Source organism: Terrapene carolina, unplaced genomic scaffold (genome assembly GCF_002925995.2).
Source record: "Terrapene carolina triunguis isolate 2854851 unplaced genomic scaffold, T_m_triunguis-2.0 Scaffold789, whole genome shotgun sequence".
In the NCBI taxonomy this organism is placed as follows: Eukaryota; Metazoa; Chordata; order Testudines; family Emydidae; genus Terrapene; species Terrapene triunguis.
This window is the reverse complement of record NW_020665140.1, coordinates 4,686,147-4,701,360: the sequence shown is the minus strand read 5'-3', so window position 1 is coordinate 4,701,360 and position 15,214 is coordinate 4,686,147. Positions and strand designations below refer to the sequence as shown.

Here is a 15,214-nt window from a genome sequence, read left to right as displayed (position 1 = left end):
TGTGAAAGCCAAATATATAAATAGGTTTAAAAAAGAATAAGATAAGTTCATTGAGGATGAGTCCATCAATGGCTATTAGCCAAGATGGTCAGGGATGCAACCCCATGCTCCAAGTGTCCCTAAATGTCTGACTGCTAGAAGCTAGGACTGAATGAGAGGGGATAAATCACTTGATAATTGCCCTGTTCTGTTCATTGCCTCTGAAGCGTCTGGCATCAGCCACTGTCAGAAGACAGGATGTTGGGTTAGATGGACTATTTGTCTGACCCAGTATGGCTGTTTTTATGTTATGTAAGTATTTCACTTGTCTCAGCATGCTCTCTCCTCTACAGTGTGACCTCATTTCTTTTAGGAATCATTTATTCGTTGATTGAAAAAAATCAAGTGTCGTCTGATTTGTCTTTTCATAAAGTCTTTTCACTCCTATTGACGTGTTTATTATACTGTATACAGAGCATAATTCTTATGCTTCTGTTAACTCAGAAGTCATGAGGTCAAGAAAAAACTTGTCAACAAAAATCAAACATTCATATTTTATTATGTTACATTTATTAAATCAAAAAGTATGCTTGAAGCGGTGCTGTGTACAGAGCGCTTACTAATAGGCACGGGGAGATGGGACTCAGCAGATTGGGATGAATACAGTTATTTTTTCAAATGTAAATATACAGACTCACTTGTAGGGTTTACAAAAGAAGTAACTTTTTAAATAGAGGGTATTGATGTGGTAAACTGGAATGGTGAAAGCTACATGATCAGAATTTGTATTAACTAACTCAGACTCTAAAATATATCTGCCTTGGTTGTGTTTAGTACATGAATTCTGAGATTCTTTGTGAATGTATTCAAATTCCCTCAGTAAATATTATTACATGATGGCAGTGTGAGAAACACATGTGTAAATCATAAAATGGATATAAACTAATTTAGTCTTCTAAAAACTACACAAATGTGGCTAAAAGATTCACTGGGAGTATGTGAATAGTCAAGAACCAGCATGGAGCCACAAGATATGCAAAAACTGCCTATTATAGAAGAAGATTTTCCCAAAGATCAGTAATTCATTTGGACTCAGAGTAAGGGTGACAACGCTGCTGAAAAGCAGACCCTCCTCTTCAGATCTGTTCTTCTTAGTTTGAGGTGACAATTCCATGTTTGTGAATTACTGATTCCTGCCAGTTTATCACTTCTTACTGTACGCCCCTCCCACCCAGCCATTGGCCTGTGTTGTCTTGTCTTCTTCTTCACCTTAAAAGGTTTTTTTTAACAAATAGCCATATCCTGAATGTAATGGCCTTGCACCGCTTTCACCCGCAGTCTGACAATATGCAGTAATGTGAGTTGCCCCAAGCATTGCACAGGGTAAAGGTGGTCTCTTTCTAACCTCAGGCTAACACATACAAATCCAATAATTCTTGTGCACCACTATTACGCTTTGGCAGAGATGTCTGTTTCCCACAGTTCTTGCAAAGGAATCTTTCTTCGGTGTTCTCCTATGCAACCTCCCTAGCCCTATCTTGGTCCTATCTTTGCTTCCTCCTCCCTTCTACTGCCTTATTCTTGTGTGATGTCTTCTTCCCTTTTCCTGTCCTCACTTGGGATTATATCTTAGGTGTCCTCAATAAAATTTGTGTTCGACAGTATTTACTATGTACATATTACAGAAGACATAATAGAGAAGTAGAAAAGCCACCAACATCCACAATGCCATTCCCTCCTGCCTTCACACAATCCCCTTTTAGAACAGATGGTGTCTGCACAAATGCCCCAGAGTAAAACAATAACATACTGTGGTCCTGGTACATGTACTAGAGAGAAATTCTTTATCCCTACTTTGGCTGTTGTAAAGCTGTGTTTGCATGCATCTAATTATGACAACAAACCTACATCATAATTGCATGGAATATAATGTAGGTGATTTGAGAATTGGATGGTATAATACAGTGTAGGTAGTGACATGAGGCCAGATTCTGGTTAGTTCCGGTATGCGTGTGCTGTTGAGGGAGAGGCAGCAAAGCGGCTACCACTTCATGCTGCCACAGAGGGGTCAGGCATTATTGCAGTACTTGCACTTCTCTGCCAAGCACTGATAATGGCAGTAATGACCCTGAGAGGTGTGAGGAGAGGCCAGAGGCAGTGAGCTTGTTAGCTGCCTGAGTAGCATCATGGTTCAGATGGCATTTCCTCTAGGGTTAATGCAGCAGCGTCACCTGTTCTGTGTACCTAGCAGCTTTTGGAGGCACCAAGTCTCATGAAGCTCTCATTAGCATGTTGTGCTTCCGCATAGCCTCCAACACAGAGCTATGGCTTAATGCCACAGTTCAGCCCCTCCGCTACTGTAAGGTATGTCACAATCTATGTACTATGCCTGTAAAATCTTATAACTTTTCACAAACTTTAGTAATACGCTGTCCTTCCTTAGGGTTGTCTTGCTTCGCTCCCTTCACTTAATCCTCTGACTCTTTCATTTAACAAGGACAAAAGAAGCAGATTGCAAGGAATAATGTGATGCCCTCTTGAGATAAGACATTTAGACATGTATAAATAGAAAGAAAGGCATGACTACTCAATATCAAATGTGTCGCAGTTTTGTAGCTAGTCTTCAAGAAAAAATGGCCCCATTTTGAATAAGGGGGCTTCAGATAAAACAATGGTAAGAGAGCATTTATATTCCATAACTTTCTAGTCTTCTGCATCTGTAGGTTTCAAAAGTAAAAATAAATAAATAAAAATTTAACACTGCTTTATTTATATTTCGTTGCTGGGATGTATTTGGTGGTTGAGTAGTTTATATATATTTTTTCAGCTAACATTCTTGAACAACCTATTTACTGAATAGACAGATGAGTAGATAAAAATAATAAACCATTATAGACCCCTTCATAAATTTTCCTCTAGCCCAACAAGGAGAAATTCTGATCTTTTCCTGAACTTGGGCCCTCCATATTATCCAGTCAACAGCACTAAAATACTACATTGGTATCTAGACAGTACAAAGGATGTGAGGCTCTTATTTCTAATCTTGTACAGATATATCTATTTTTCTGTAGCTGTGAATATTTTGTATTACATCCCATTATAATTTTTTCCCCTCTAATTTGTTTAGAACAAAAGTTGAGCAGTATAATTGCATTGAAAAGTGCTTATTATAATTGAACATTTTACCAAGGGGAAAAAGTTCTGAACAATGAGACAATACACTCATCACTTATGTCACTTTTATGTTTTGAGTGTTAGGTTAGAACTGCAAGCACATAAATACCGTAAAGAGGTAGGTGTACTTCTGAAGATCTAACTTCTTCATATCCTGGTTAGGTCACTTAAGCCAGTTCTACACTTAAAACCTTTCCTGGTACACCTCTACCTCGATATAACGCTGTCCTCAGGAGCCAAAAAATCTTACCGCATTATAGGTGAAACCACGTTGTATTGAACTTGCTTTGATCCACTGGAGTCCGCCCCCCCCCCAGCACTGCTTTACCGTGTTATATCCGAATTCGTGTTATAGCAGGTTGCGTTATATTGGGGTAGAGGTGTATAGTAATGTTGGTTAGGAGGTGATATTTTTATGGCAGTATTATGCTGGCGACAGTCCTAGTGTAGATGTAGATACACTGGCAAAAACACTCTTTTTGCCAGTATAACCTGGATCTACAATAATAAGGTGTGCCTTTATAGCTATACCTCTATAGCTTTTCTGGGGTGGACTAGGTCTTAAAAAGGAGTCTGGTGATATCATTTGAGTCCCTCGTGGCTATATAGCTATATCACAAAGTACATAAGAATGACAGTCCTTTTTCAAATGAGGCCTGCAAACGTTGCTGGTCAAGACTGAAATGAACGGAGAAAATGTTATGGGGAAAATATGCAAGAGGCCTGACAGATCCAAGTTTGGCTGTAGTCGGTGCTATTTGCACTTTCATTTTCGTGAGCATCAAATTCTCATAGAGATATTAATTGCACATGCACCATCAAGCAAGAAGAGTGGTCTGTGTTTACTTTTCCTCCACCCAACTAGTGTCAGTATCACTGCTGTTTTTGCTGTCATGGTACATGCATATGTGGGTGGAAGAGTTGCTTTCCTTTTTGTGAATGTCTGTTGTGCTTCCTTTCTCCATCTGCAGTCAGACTGAGAACTCCCCAGTAATTCATCTAAACTGATATTTCTCATAGTTCTGCTCACAGAAAACATTGGGAATTTTATGACCATTTGTTCCTAAACTAAAGTAAGATGTCTGAGAGGAGCTTCAATAAAAAGCTTAAAAGAACCAGACACTAACAAAATGGACTTCTATTCAGGGAGCTGTTGAATGACTTTGGCTGCACTAGTTTGTTTATACAGCAACTTAGAATATGTTATTAAAAATATCACACATAACAGAGGAGAATTGAGTTTCATTACTCGGATGTAATTATCTCACACTGTGTGAATCTGCCTTTTCTTGTCAAGAGCAAAGTAAAAGTCCTAGCCTATTATAACATCTCTTTTGATGTTTTTTATAGGATATAATGAAAGATGAATGTTCAGTGCTGAAGTTGCAGCTGAAGGAGAGAGATGAACTCATTTCCCAACTACGCGAGGATCTGGTAAGCAGGATGTGCACTTTTGTCTGAGAAGTTCACTTTAACTGACAAGGTCGGTCACTCGTACGAAAACTAAATAAACAGTTTCACACCTGCTTCAGGATGGACATCTTAAGGCTATATTAATCATTCAACCTGATTAATGCAGCTTTTATGACTCTACATTTCTGGGGACTTGTCAGACTTTGAAAGGGCTAATACCCGGACACCCTGATGGTGGTTCTTTGTTTTAAAAGATTGTGTTGACAGTTGTCTTACAATATCAAAGAGGCATTAATCACTGGTGAAGGAACAATACAGCACTGTGTATACTGGTTAGCATATGCCAAAAATCTTGAAGGGCAGTACGTGCTTTCTCCTGAGTTGTTATAAATTATTCTTCCTTCTACTGCCTTGCAAAGCAGTGAAGCTATCTAACACATAACAAATACTCTTCTGTTAAAACAGATGTTCCCTTAATTTGAAAAAAACAAAACCTGAATACCCTAATTATGTTGATACAACTTTTCATTATTGTATTATGTGGCAAAGTTTTGTTGACTTGAATTTTAGGATAGCCATATTGATCACAAGTGGAAAAGCTGTATATATAATATAGAGTATATAGGAGGAGTATACAATTTTTTAAAAAACGAACTATTATTGTGATTAAAACGGTACTGCGATAATATAAAAAAACTAGCTTTTGATAGTGCCACCCATAAAACAGCATGTCTTCAATTTTTAATTCCCTTTAAAAAAATAAAGGATGAAGAGTTTTTCTGCTCTGATATTTTTAAGGGTTGTTTTAGAAAGAAAGGTTTCAGAGTAGCAGCCGTGTTAGTCTGTATCCGCAAAAAGAACAGGAGTACTTGTGGCACCTTTAGAGACTAACACATTTATTTGAGCATAAGCTTTTGTGGGCTATGAAGAAGTGGGCTGTAGCCCACGAAAGCTTATGCTAAAATAAATTTGTTAGCCTCTAAGGTGCCACAAGTACTCCTGTTCTTTTTTTAGAAAGAAAGAAATTAAGGGCTGAGTTGAGGAAAGAATTTATGCATGTGCTTAAGTTCCTTTGGCTTCAATGTCACTTAGATATGTGCTTAAATACCTGCTTAAGTTCCCTTCCTGAATAGGGATGTTTTCCTGAATTGGGCCCTTAGGCCCCAATTCTGCAAGTCAATTCTTGCAAGATAGAGCTGATTCAGGGTGGCAGGTTTGTATAATTTTTGGTGGTGCCCAGAACAGGTCCAAGCCCTGCCCCCCCCCCCCCCCCCCACACACACCTGCCTTGTAAGCCAAGATACAGGAACTCCTCCCTTAGTCGTCCTGCTTAACATTTTGTTGTTACGTTGCTGATCAATTAAAGCAGCGGTTCTCAAACGTTTTTTCGAGGACAACTTGAAAATTGCTGAGGGTCTCGCCGGACCACTTAATGATCTTTCCAAATGATGTTTGTACCGTTAGCTAACTATAGTAAAGCGCTTTGGATAAAAGTGCTATATTTAAAAAAAAACCTTCATAATTAACGTTTTTTTGTTCTATGCATAAAAGCACACAACTCATATTTTAATATCAGTAGTCTTAACCTTTCTAATGTGATGGATGTGCCCTCTCTCCCCCACCGTGGCAGCCCCCGAGCTGGGGCTGGGGAGGAGGGGCGGGGTCTCTCCCTCGCTCCCCTGCTGCAGCAGCCACCAAGCTGGGACTGGAAAGGAGTGGGGTCTCTCCCCTGCCACAGCAGCCACAGAACTGAGGCTGGGAAGGAAGGTCGTCTCTCCCCGGCAGCTGCAGCCCTGGAGCTGGGGAAAGTCGCTTCTTTGTCTGGCCACTGCAGCCCTGCGTGTCCCAAATTCCCCCCACCCCCTCTTCTCATACCAATGCCCCCTCCCACTTAACCCCTATTCCCCCCAAGGCCACCACTTCATTTTATGTGTGCGTCTTCTCCAGGGTCCAGGCACCTAATTAGTGGAGCCACGTCTGCACAGCTCCACTAATTTGGTAGGTGGTCCTTCATTCTCTCATGTGCAGCCACCCAGGCATGCACCTTAAAGGGAATTATCCACGGACGACCTGAATGGAGCTCGCGGACCACTGGTGGTCCGTGGACCACAATTTGAGAACCTCTGAATTAGAGAACATGCTCGTTTAAAGTTGCGCAATGCTCCCTTAGAACGTTGTTTTGTATTATTTTTTGTATCATATGCTCCTTTGTTTACCTGTGCGAAATCCTATCTAACTGTATAGTTGTGTCAAATGAGGCTGTTTAGGGGGAAGCAAAGGGGAAATGACTCAAAAACAGAGATAAGTCTCCTTAAGAGAACAATGGGACTATTAACTGGGGAATGCCCTTGCCTGGGTCCAGGCAGGCTAGGGAGGTTTACTCTTCCTGAGACTGACATGAGATTCAAAGGGCATACTAAACCATTAAAGGACCCCAAAGGCTTGAAAAAGAAGAGGGGTTCAGTGGGTTGTCAGTAGCAGCTAGAGATGAGTCAGAGACAGAAACTGCTGCAAATATACTGTCTCTTCCAGCCCAGAGATGGCGGTAGCTGGGCTGGATGCAACTCACCAAAGCTTTCAAGGAAACATTAACGTTTAGGTATTGGGAAATGTGTGTAGGCCTTTCCTATATGTGCTATGTAACTTTGGGTGGAAAAGTGCTTTGTTATGAAGAAGCTGGTTTTGAGTCATTTGATTCAGCTGCTGTCACAGGGTTGTGGGGAAAAGGTCTTAGAAGTGCCAAACAAAGCTGGGCCTGTCATGTTAACGTAAACCAAAGGATTGCCACCCAGAGATCCACTCCTAGAGTGGTTCCACTCTTGAGAGAGGTGCAGGAAGCCAGTCCTGTCATCTGAGGGGTGCACTTGAATGGATCTAAAAGGGGTCTGTAACCATGACCAGTATTGCACACAAATTAAGAGCAAATATTTTAATGGAAAGAATTCACTAAATGTAGCACTTTTCCAGGATTAAAAAGCACCTTTACCATATCATCACCAGAATGTATTTGCAGATGTTCAATATTCTTTGTTTCAGAGTTAGCTACATTAAGAAATGATGTATTAGGTAATTATTATCTTAAATTATATGACAGAATGGGATACAGAGAACATTAAGCTTCTCTATAGTTCGGGTGCAGTAATACAATATCAGTTTAGTTCAGAACATACATTATCAACTGGTTGACAATGTTGTTTTTGTAAAATAATCCTCTGTTGACGTAGTGAGCTGTAGCTTATTTAACTCATTCCTTTCCAGCGTCTTCGTCCCCCATCTCCTACATCTAGAGCAGGTCTCCCTTGTGTTTCGCATATGTCCAACTTTCAAATTATTCCCACTGAACAAAAGGCTCTCAGCTAGGAGCCTGGTTTTTCCCATTTTCATGCAGGCAGGAGACAAGGAGAAGGCCCACGGTCATTCGTTGTTATCTCTTGTGATAGTGTAAGTCCAGTTCCTATCATTGTTTCATCCCCTGATCAACGTTATCATGGTTTTGGTGGAAGGTCCTGGTCCTGGCGTGAGAGAGGTGATCCCTCAAGTAGCTAGGTCCAACCTTAGGAGGTTTGATCGGGACAGAGATCCTGAAGAGAACTCTGGATTCTATGGGGTTTCAGTGCAGAATGTTGTGTTCATGATGATGCTAAGTAGACAGGCAGCTGCATTGTGTACCAACTGGAGCTTCTCATTCCCTTATTTGTGACTTAGCTACCCAAGGTGTAGTTGGTCCTAGCTGCCAACTTTAACCAAACAACATCTTAGGAATCCCATTTTTCCTTGTGGGAGGATTTGGTTCACAAGATTCAGTGTGCTTCCCAGGTGGTTTTTAAGTGGGCCGCTATTTGGTCCTCAGGAAATATATTCACTTGTCAATCTGTGGTCAACACTACTTTCAGAGCTGATGCATACTTTGGCAGAGTAATTCTGCAGACATTACTTGAACAAACTCTGAATGTTACAGTTTGTGAATCACATGAATGGAATATGCATCTGCAACCACTGGGAGAAGGAAAAAAATGGTTACTTATCTTTTCTGTGACAGTTGTTCTTTGAGATGTGGGTGCAGACATGTTTTCTACAACCCACTTTCTGACTCCTCTTTAGTGGAGTTTTGGGCCATCCTCGCTAGTGTGAAGGAACTGAGAGGGGTTGGGGTGGCACCACCCTCGTATTGCCTCGGGAGGGGACACAAGGAGGTGTGGGGTGCACATGCTGCCTCTACAGGTACTGCTACACGAGAGGGAAGGTCTCCAGCTCTGGTGCGCCAAGCGTGGACATACTTGAGTGGAACATACGTCTGGTGTACACGATCCTTTTATGCCAGATATTGTCGTGAAACAATTCTGGAGCATTAAACGACTGGAGCTAGAATTACTCAGCTGACCACAAACCAAAGGTGATTCTGAGGAATCGGTGACTTCACAGCCTGGTTCATGCTAGATCATTATATCAAATTAGAAGACAGCTGGTTGCTGCAGCACAGGACCTGAAGAAGGAAAAATGAAGTGAATAATGATATGAGCTAGATAAAAATCCATTGTGGGGGATGAAAATTCTGTCAACCTCAGCAACATTTCCCCAAACCACCTCTTCTTGTGGGAGAGGTAATGGGTACATGTACTTTAGAGGCTGCTCCTATTTTCAAATCAGAGGGAAGCCCCCTAATGCAACAGAGACATGAGACACTCTGCAAGGAAAGCTGTGCCTCTGCTGCTTTCCATCATTGGCTTCAACTAGGGGAGCCATGCTGCCATTTTCTTCACCTGCCTGTGGCTTTGCATCGGCAGCAACTGATGTTGCGCAGAACCTACATCTGCACTGTCAGTTGTAATACATATTTTTCAGTACGGTGTAAACACTAAAACTAGTATAAAGAGGGTATCTCTGAACATGTTTTCATGACAGTGGCAAAAACGCCTGAGCATTGTCTATGCTAGCATTTACACCATTCCATGTATTGGTACAATTGCACTAGGGCTGAGAAGTGGGCACAAAGAGTTTTATGCCATAAACCTGTATGTACATATAACTTTACGCATGTAAGTTGTCCTACTGTAATCAAGGAAAGGGGACGGTGTTGCAGAGATGGCCCTTTAGGGATGTGGGGGGAAGATTTAGGTCCAGGTGATGAATTTCCCTCTTAGTCTGGCTGTTGGGACATTCTCCAGTTGTCATTGCCCCTTCTAATGACTGGAGGTGAGTTTGCTTCAGCTGCTAACTAGGGGACTTAATCCTTTAACTCAAATTGTAAACGTTTATACTTTAGAACTGGAGGTTCTGGGATCATTCCCCAGTGATAACCAAGATGGCTGTTATACCTATTTTACCTTTCCAAATCACACATAACTTCCAGTTCCTTGTCTAAATACTATACAAAATGAAATGTTTAAAACTACAACCGGGTTGTCCTTGGAGTGTAAATTTAATGATTATAAGTTTAGTTCTATTTCATTATAATTTACTGTGGCTCGATTTCAGCTATGGGCAATTTGCCTATGAATCCCTCCTACTATACTGTTTTGATGCATACATGAGATGAGTGCCTTTTAGTGGTCTCCATTACACTTCAAAGCCTTATGTGTGAGGTTTACTTGATTATTTTGAGGTAGCTGAACCTTGTTTATGAAAAGCATTTGGGCCAGATCCTCAGCAGGTCAGGTGTGAATTGACTTCAGTATAGCTACGCCAATTTATACCTGTTGAAGATATTGTCTCCCCCCCCCCCCGCCCAACATCCCAATGTTATTTTTAAAGGGAGAGGGATGAAACTTTAAAAAAATGCCTAAAGGAAATACCCTTTTACAAGGTACATGGAAGGAGGGAGAGGATTTTTAATTTACTTCAAAATACATATTGAAAATCGAATTGAATAAAATTTCATGTCCTTGAAACTTCAATAACATGGTAATTCCTATTTGATAAGAATTGCAGCCTTTATGCAGGAAAATCATATTCTAAATTCATCTTTATAGTAATTCCCCACTTGGCTCTACATTCTATTATAATTTGTGATATTATTTCATGTTGGCCATTTTATGATGGAATATTACAGACCCATGGATGATTTACATAAGAACAGACATCTGTAAGTACTTTCAAATCCTCTTTCTTCCTCATATTTAGGAAACATTAGAAGCAGAAAAGAAATAGATTAGGTGTACTTAAACATTATTAATGTGTCAGGCTTCTTTCCCCCTTTTTAGAGGGAGAATTAATTGCACGTATTGCAGAAAAGGCTTATCTCAGCAGTAATTACTCTCCAAGTCCATTCTGCAAGACAGATGTAGTGTGTGAAAATAATATCCTATGATGCATAATGGGGATTAGCCTCCAATTCCTAGTACACTCCAGATCCTTTATGAAAAGCTGTCAGTAAGATAGAATCTTCAATATTCTCTAGCACTTCTGGAGGTGATTCTGCATATTAGTTTAAGTCCTTATCACAAAGTGTTGTCCTCTCACGATGTTTGGTATGAATATAGATAAATGATTGTTGTGTCATTGATGTTGAAAGAGCCTTCTTGCTGTGATTCAGATTCTGTTCAACATATTTATGTAGAAATAATGTTGCAGAAATTAGCAAATATACCATAAAGTGTCCTTAAGTGTCCCAAGAGAAATTACAACATGACTAACACTCCTTTAATAATAGAGCATCCCATATGCTTGTCTTCTGTTGAGGTGTCACTGGTAGACTGCTGACTTAGTGAGACATGCAACATTTTACTGATCGATCTTCCTGCAGATGCAGACAAATATGACCGGGCGTTACTCAGAAAACTACTTAATTTCCATTTCAGTGTGGAAATCCTAAATTAGTGCTGTCCAAATGGATAGATGGAGGATCTGAGTGCCACATTTGACAGTTTTCAGAATAGTAGCCGTGTTAGTCTGTATCTGCCATTACACACATTGAATCTATTTCCCCATGTTAAGTATCCTCACACCTTCTTATCAAACTGTCTGAAATGTGCCATCTTGATTATCACTACATTTTTTTTCTCCTGCTGATAATTACTCATCTTAATTAATTAGCCTCTTAGAGTTAGTAGGGCAACTCCCACCTTTTCATGTTCTCTGTAGGTGTGTATATATATCTCTTTATTATATGTTCCATTCTATGCATCCGATGAAGTGGGCTGTAGCCCATGAAAGCTTATGCTCAAATAAATTTGTTAGTCTCTAAGGTGCCACAAGTACTCCTATACTTCCATTTGGCTCCCATTTTATTTTGTTTAATTAGGATTTTGAATTAGCTAATCTTTATTTTAAATCTAATAAACATAAAAAGATTCAACTACAGATATGTTAGGACCTATAAGAATGACAGTATTTGGGACGCAGTGGATAAGTTAAGAAATTTTAAAATCTGACAATTTAGATGTCATCATTGAAGATGATTCAGATGAAGAAGCAAGAGAAGCACTATACAGTTTTGGCTGATGTATATGAAAAGCCATGTGTCTATTTTTACAGATTTAAATTCCATCTCATGTAAGCAATGGAAAGTGGTTTCTTTATTTTTTACTGTGCATGGTGAAACAATTCCATGGGTGTCGTACATACAGGCATCAGGTTAGATCTTCAGCAAGTGTAAATGGGTGTATTGCCGTTGGTTTCATTGGAGCTGTGCCAATTTACACCAGTTGCATTGGTTTCAATGGAGCAGTGCTGACTTACAGCAGCTGAAGGTCTGGCCTGAACATGATTGTCAACTAAGGCCATTGGTGAAAGAATCCAGGGTTTACAATGCTAAAAACTGCCCCCACTGAATCTGCAATTTGAACTAAAGATGAATGGTCACTATCTATGATGAATATTAATAGTATGGGGTGATATCACATTACAGCTGAACATATCTGCCCCATAGATGGTATTCTAGCCAATACATTATGGTGGAGAAAAATTCTAGTTTGCCTATTTTTTCATTGCCTCCTTTTTCTGTTAGCAATATATCTGATACAACACATCCCTCTGGAGAAAGTGGGCATTAGGGCTCTTGGGTACTTTTCATAAGAGTAAATGCTTCCGGTGATGTACTGTGCCAAAATTTCTCCTCCCCTCATTGTTATGCAGTATGCTGGTTGATTGCCCCTTGTCACTCCAGAACTAGCTACATTTTAGTGGTCAGGTATCCTCTAGTATGAAAGGTGTGGGGAAATAATGTAAAGTACCCTTTATTTTTAAAATATTTTTAATTATGATCCCTGTATACTTAACACAGGCTGAATTCTCATACAAGTCAGTGGGAGTTTGACCTCCAAGATCTGGTCGTCTACGAACATCTGGCTAAATTCTATTGTATTACATATATTTATGCATGCAAAAAAGGAACTCAAGCTGCTAAAAAAAGATACACATATGCCGGAATGCCTGTTATGCTTCTCAAAGATCAGCAGTTTAATTTGTTTGACTTATCAGTTGGAGTATGTTGCTGAAGGCGTCCATATGACACATTTTAGCTGCATCCATCTGATGTAGATGAACTTCAGGGTAAATTTATAACACACTGCTTCATCCTCAATGTGCACAACACTTAATGAATCAACTGTTGCTATTGTTAAAATAATGGGGTCTTGAAATAAGAATAATTAATAGATAAATGAGGCTTCAAGAGATGAAAAATTGTAGACTATACTGGACAGGCTAACTTGATGTTGATTTGGAGAGATGAGAGACTATTCTGAAAAAAATTTAGAAAGCAGTTTGTCCATCCCTAAACGGGGTCCACAACAATAAATTAGTTTTGTTGAAATATTAATTGGGATGATGTGATATTTCACAGAGAAGTTCACCACGAGCAGTCATTCAAAAATGCATAACTGAATCTCACTGTTGCTATTTCATTGCCATTTCTGTACAATACGGCGGGGGTGGGGGGAACTTACTAATACTACATGAGGAAGCAAGTATAGGAGGGCAAAGAGATTTCTTTTGCCCTGTCATTTTGCGCAAACATTTTCAAAATGTAAAAGCTGATCTTTATCCTACTGTGAAGGATCATGACTGCTGGACCCTTTGGGAGGTGTTCTGGTACTGTCTCAAGCGTTCTTGCTTTCCTGAGAAATTCCTTGGAAACGTTGCAGGGTCTGACAGCCCAACGTGTGACATGTATATGGGATTTTACTATAATTTCCTTGCTGTTCCTCAGTTTTGTGCTATTACTGTAGAAGCCATCACATGCATTCATAGCAAACCAAATTCCTCAAGTATAAGATTTTAAAATGAGTAAGTTTCATTATTTCCCACCCTCTGTTTCTAAAGCAGCAATATTTTAAGTACTTGTCTGTTTCATAGTTTGCCTGGATTAGGTTGGGGAGCGGGCAAGGAGAAGAGGTGAGTGTGAGAAAGGAGAAGAACGTGACAGATTGGGGAGAGGGGCATGAAGGAGGGAATTTTTGTTACACCTTTTGACATAAATGGCTAGCCAAAATTCATGGTCTAATAGGTTGTTTCTGTTATAAAGAGAGAAAGATAATGGATTCAGGTATTTTTTTATGCAATCTTGTTTATTTACAAAGTCCTGCTTTCCTGAACCCAATAGAAATCAAACAGCAGGAGACAGTTTCTTTGCTTACAGTTACAAGCCTTTTTCCAGATAGCACTTTACCCAAAAGCTCTAACCTTTTTTTTCCCCTTCAGGGTCATGCTACAACTCTCTCTGTCTCTCGTGTTCTGCTGTCTCCTTCCTCCCACTTTTTTTCTCACTGCAATCCAATCAATCCCAATGCCTGCATTTATCAGATTCCCCCACTCTTCCCCCCCCCCCCCCGGCCAAGCCTTGCATGCAGAGGCAGATTCATCTTTTTGGGGCCCCAGTGCCTGGACGTGCCTTTGAGAGGAGCGAGCAGCAGGTGGGGACTTGGGGGAGGTCGTAAGTGGGGTCAGGGCCTTGGGGTGGAGAGGAGGCGGGGCAACAGTGTAGGCATCGGAACCCCTTCTGTGTGTGGGTCCGGCACCACTATAAACAGGGCCGGCTCTGGCTTTTTTGCCGCCCCAGGCAAAAAAGCCTCCGGCCGCCCCCCCCCCCCCCCGGGGGGGGGGGGGGGGGGGGGCCCGAGCCCTGGGAGGAGGGCGGTGAGCCCCGGCGGGGGCTCCTCTCTCCCCCCGGCAGCTGGGGGGAGGGCGCCGGGGGGGAGGGCGGCCAGAGCACCGGGGGGAGGGCGGCGAGCCCGGCCGTGGCCCCGCTCTCCCCGGGGGCCGGAGCGCCACGCCGCCCCCCTCCAGGTGCCGCCCCAAGCACAAGCTTGGTGGGCTGGTGCCTGGAGCCGGCCTTGACTATAATCCTGGTACTGTTTGCATGTGGCCTGTGTTTTCATCAGAGGCACCTATTGTTTCAGCTATCTACTCTATAAAGGAGCTCGGTTGCTTTTTACCTTGATCCTGAATGAAGGATGGTTGTTTCACCCACCAGCAATATTTGGACAAGAAAAGCACTTCCTTTTCTTTAGTGAAAGATGGGCTTTAATAAAAGGTCTGCTCCCTATCTGAAGTTTAAACTGGGCATCCAATAAGATAACAGGAAAAGAAAACTGTCAATAAAGATGCTTCATCAATCGCTATAGGAGTCTGTGAGGGTTTGTGGCTCTAGTTACCGGGCAATACGGCCTAGTGGCCAGAGTCCATAGGACCGCCTCTGGCTGCAGGGCAG

General features: G+C 41.2%; 1 protein-coding gene across 2 annotated transcripts in view; it reads left to right on the top strand.

Annotated features, from left to right (window-relative positions):
* CCSER1 (coiled-coil serine rich protein 1) overlaps positions 1–15,214 on the top strand; it is a 1,059,536-nt gene that overhangs the window by 586,955 nt on the left and 457,367 nt on the right. For both annotated transcript variants that reach the window (XM_024216934.3, XM_024216935.3), the window contains exon 8: positions 4,504–4,587. In XM_024216934.3, the coding sequence (XP_024072702.2) occupies positions 4,504–4,587 (84 nt within the window). The remainder of the gene's footprint in view (positions 1–4,503; positions 4,588–15,214) is intronic.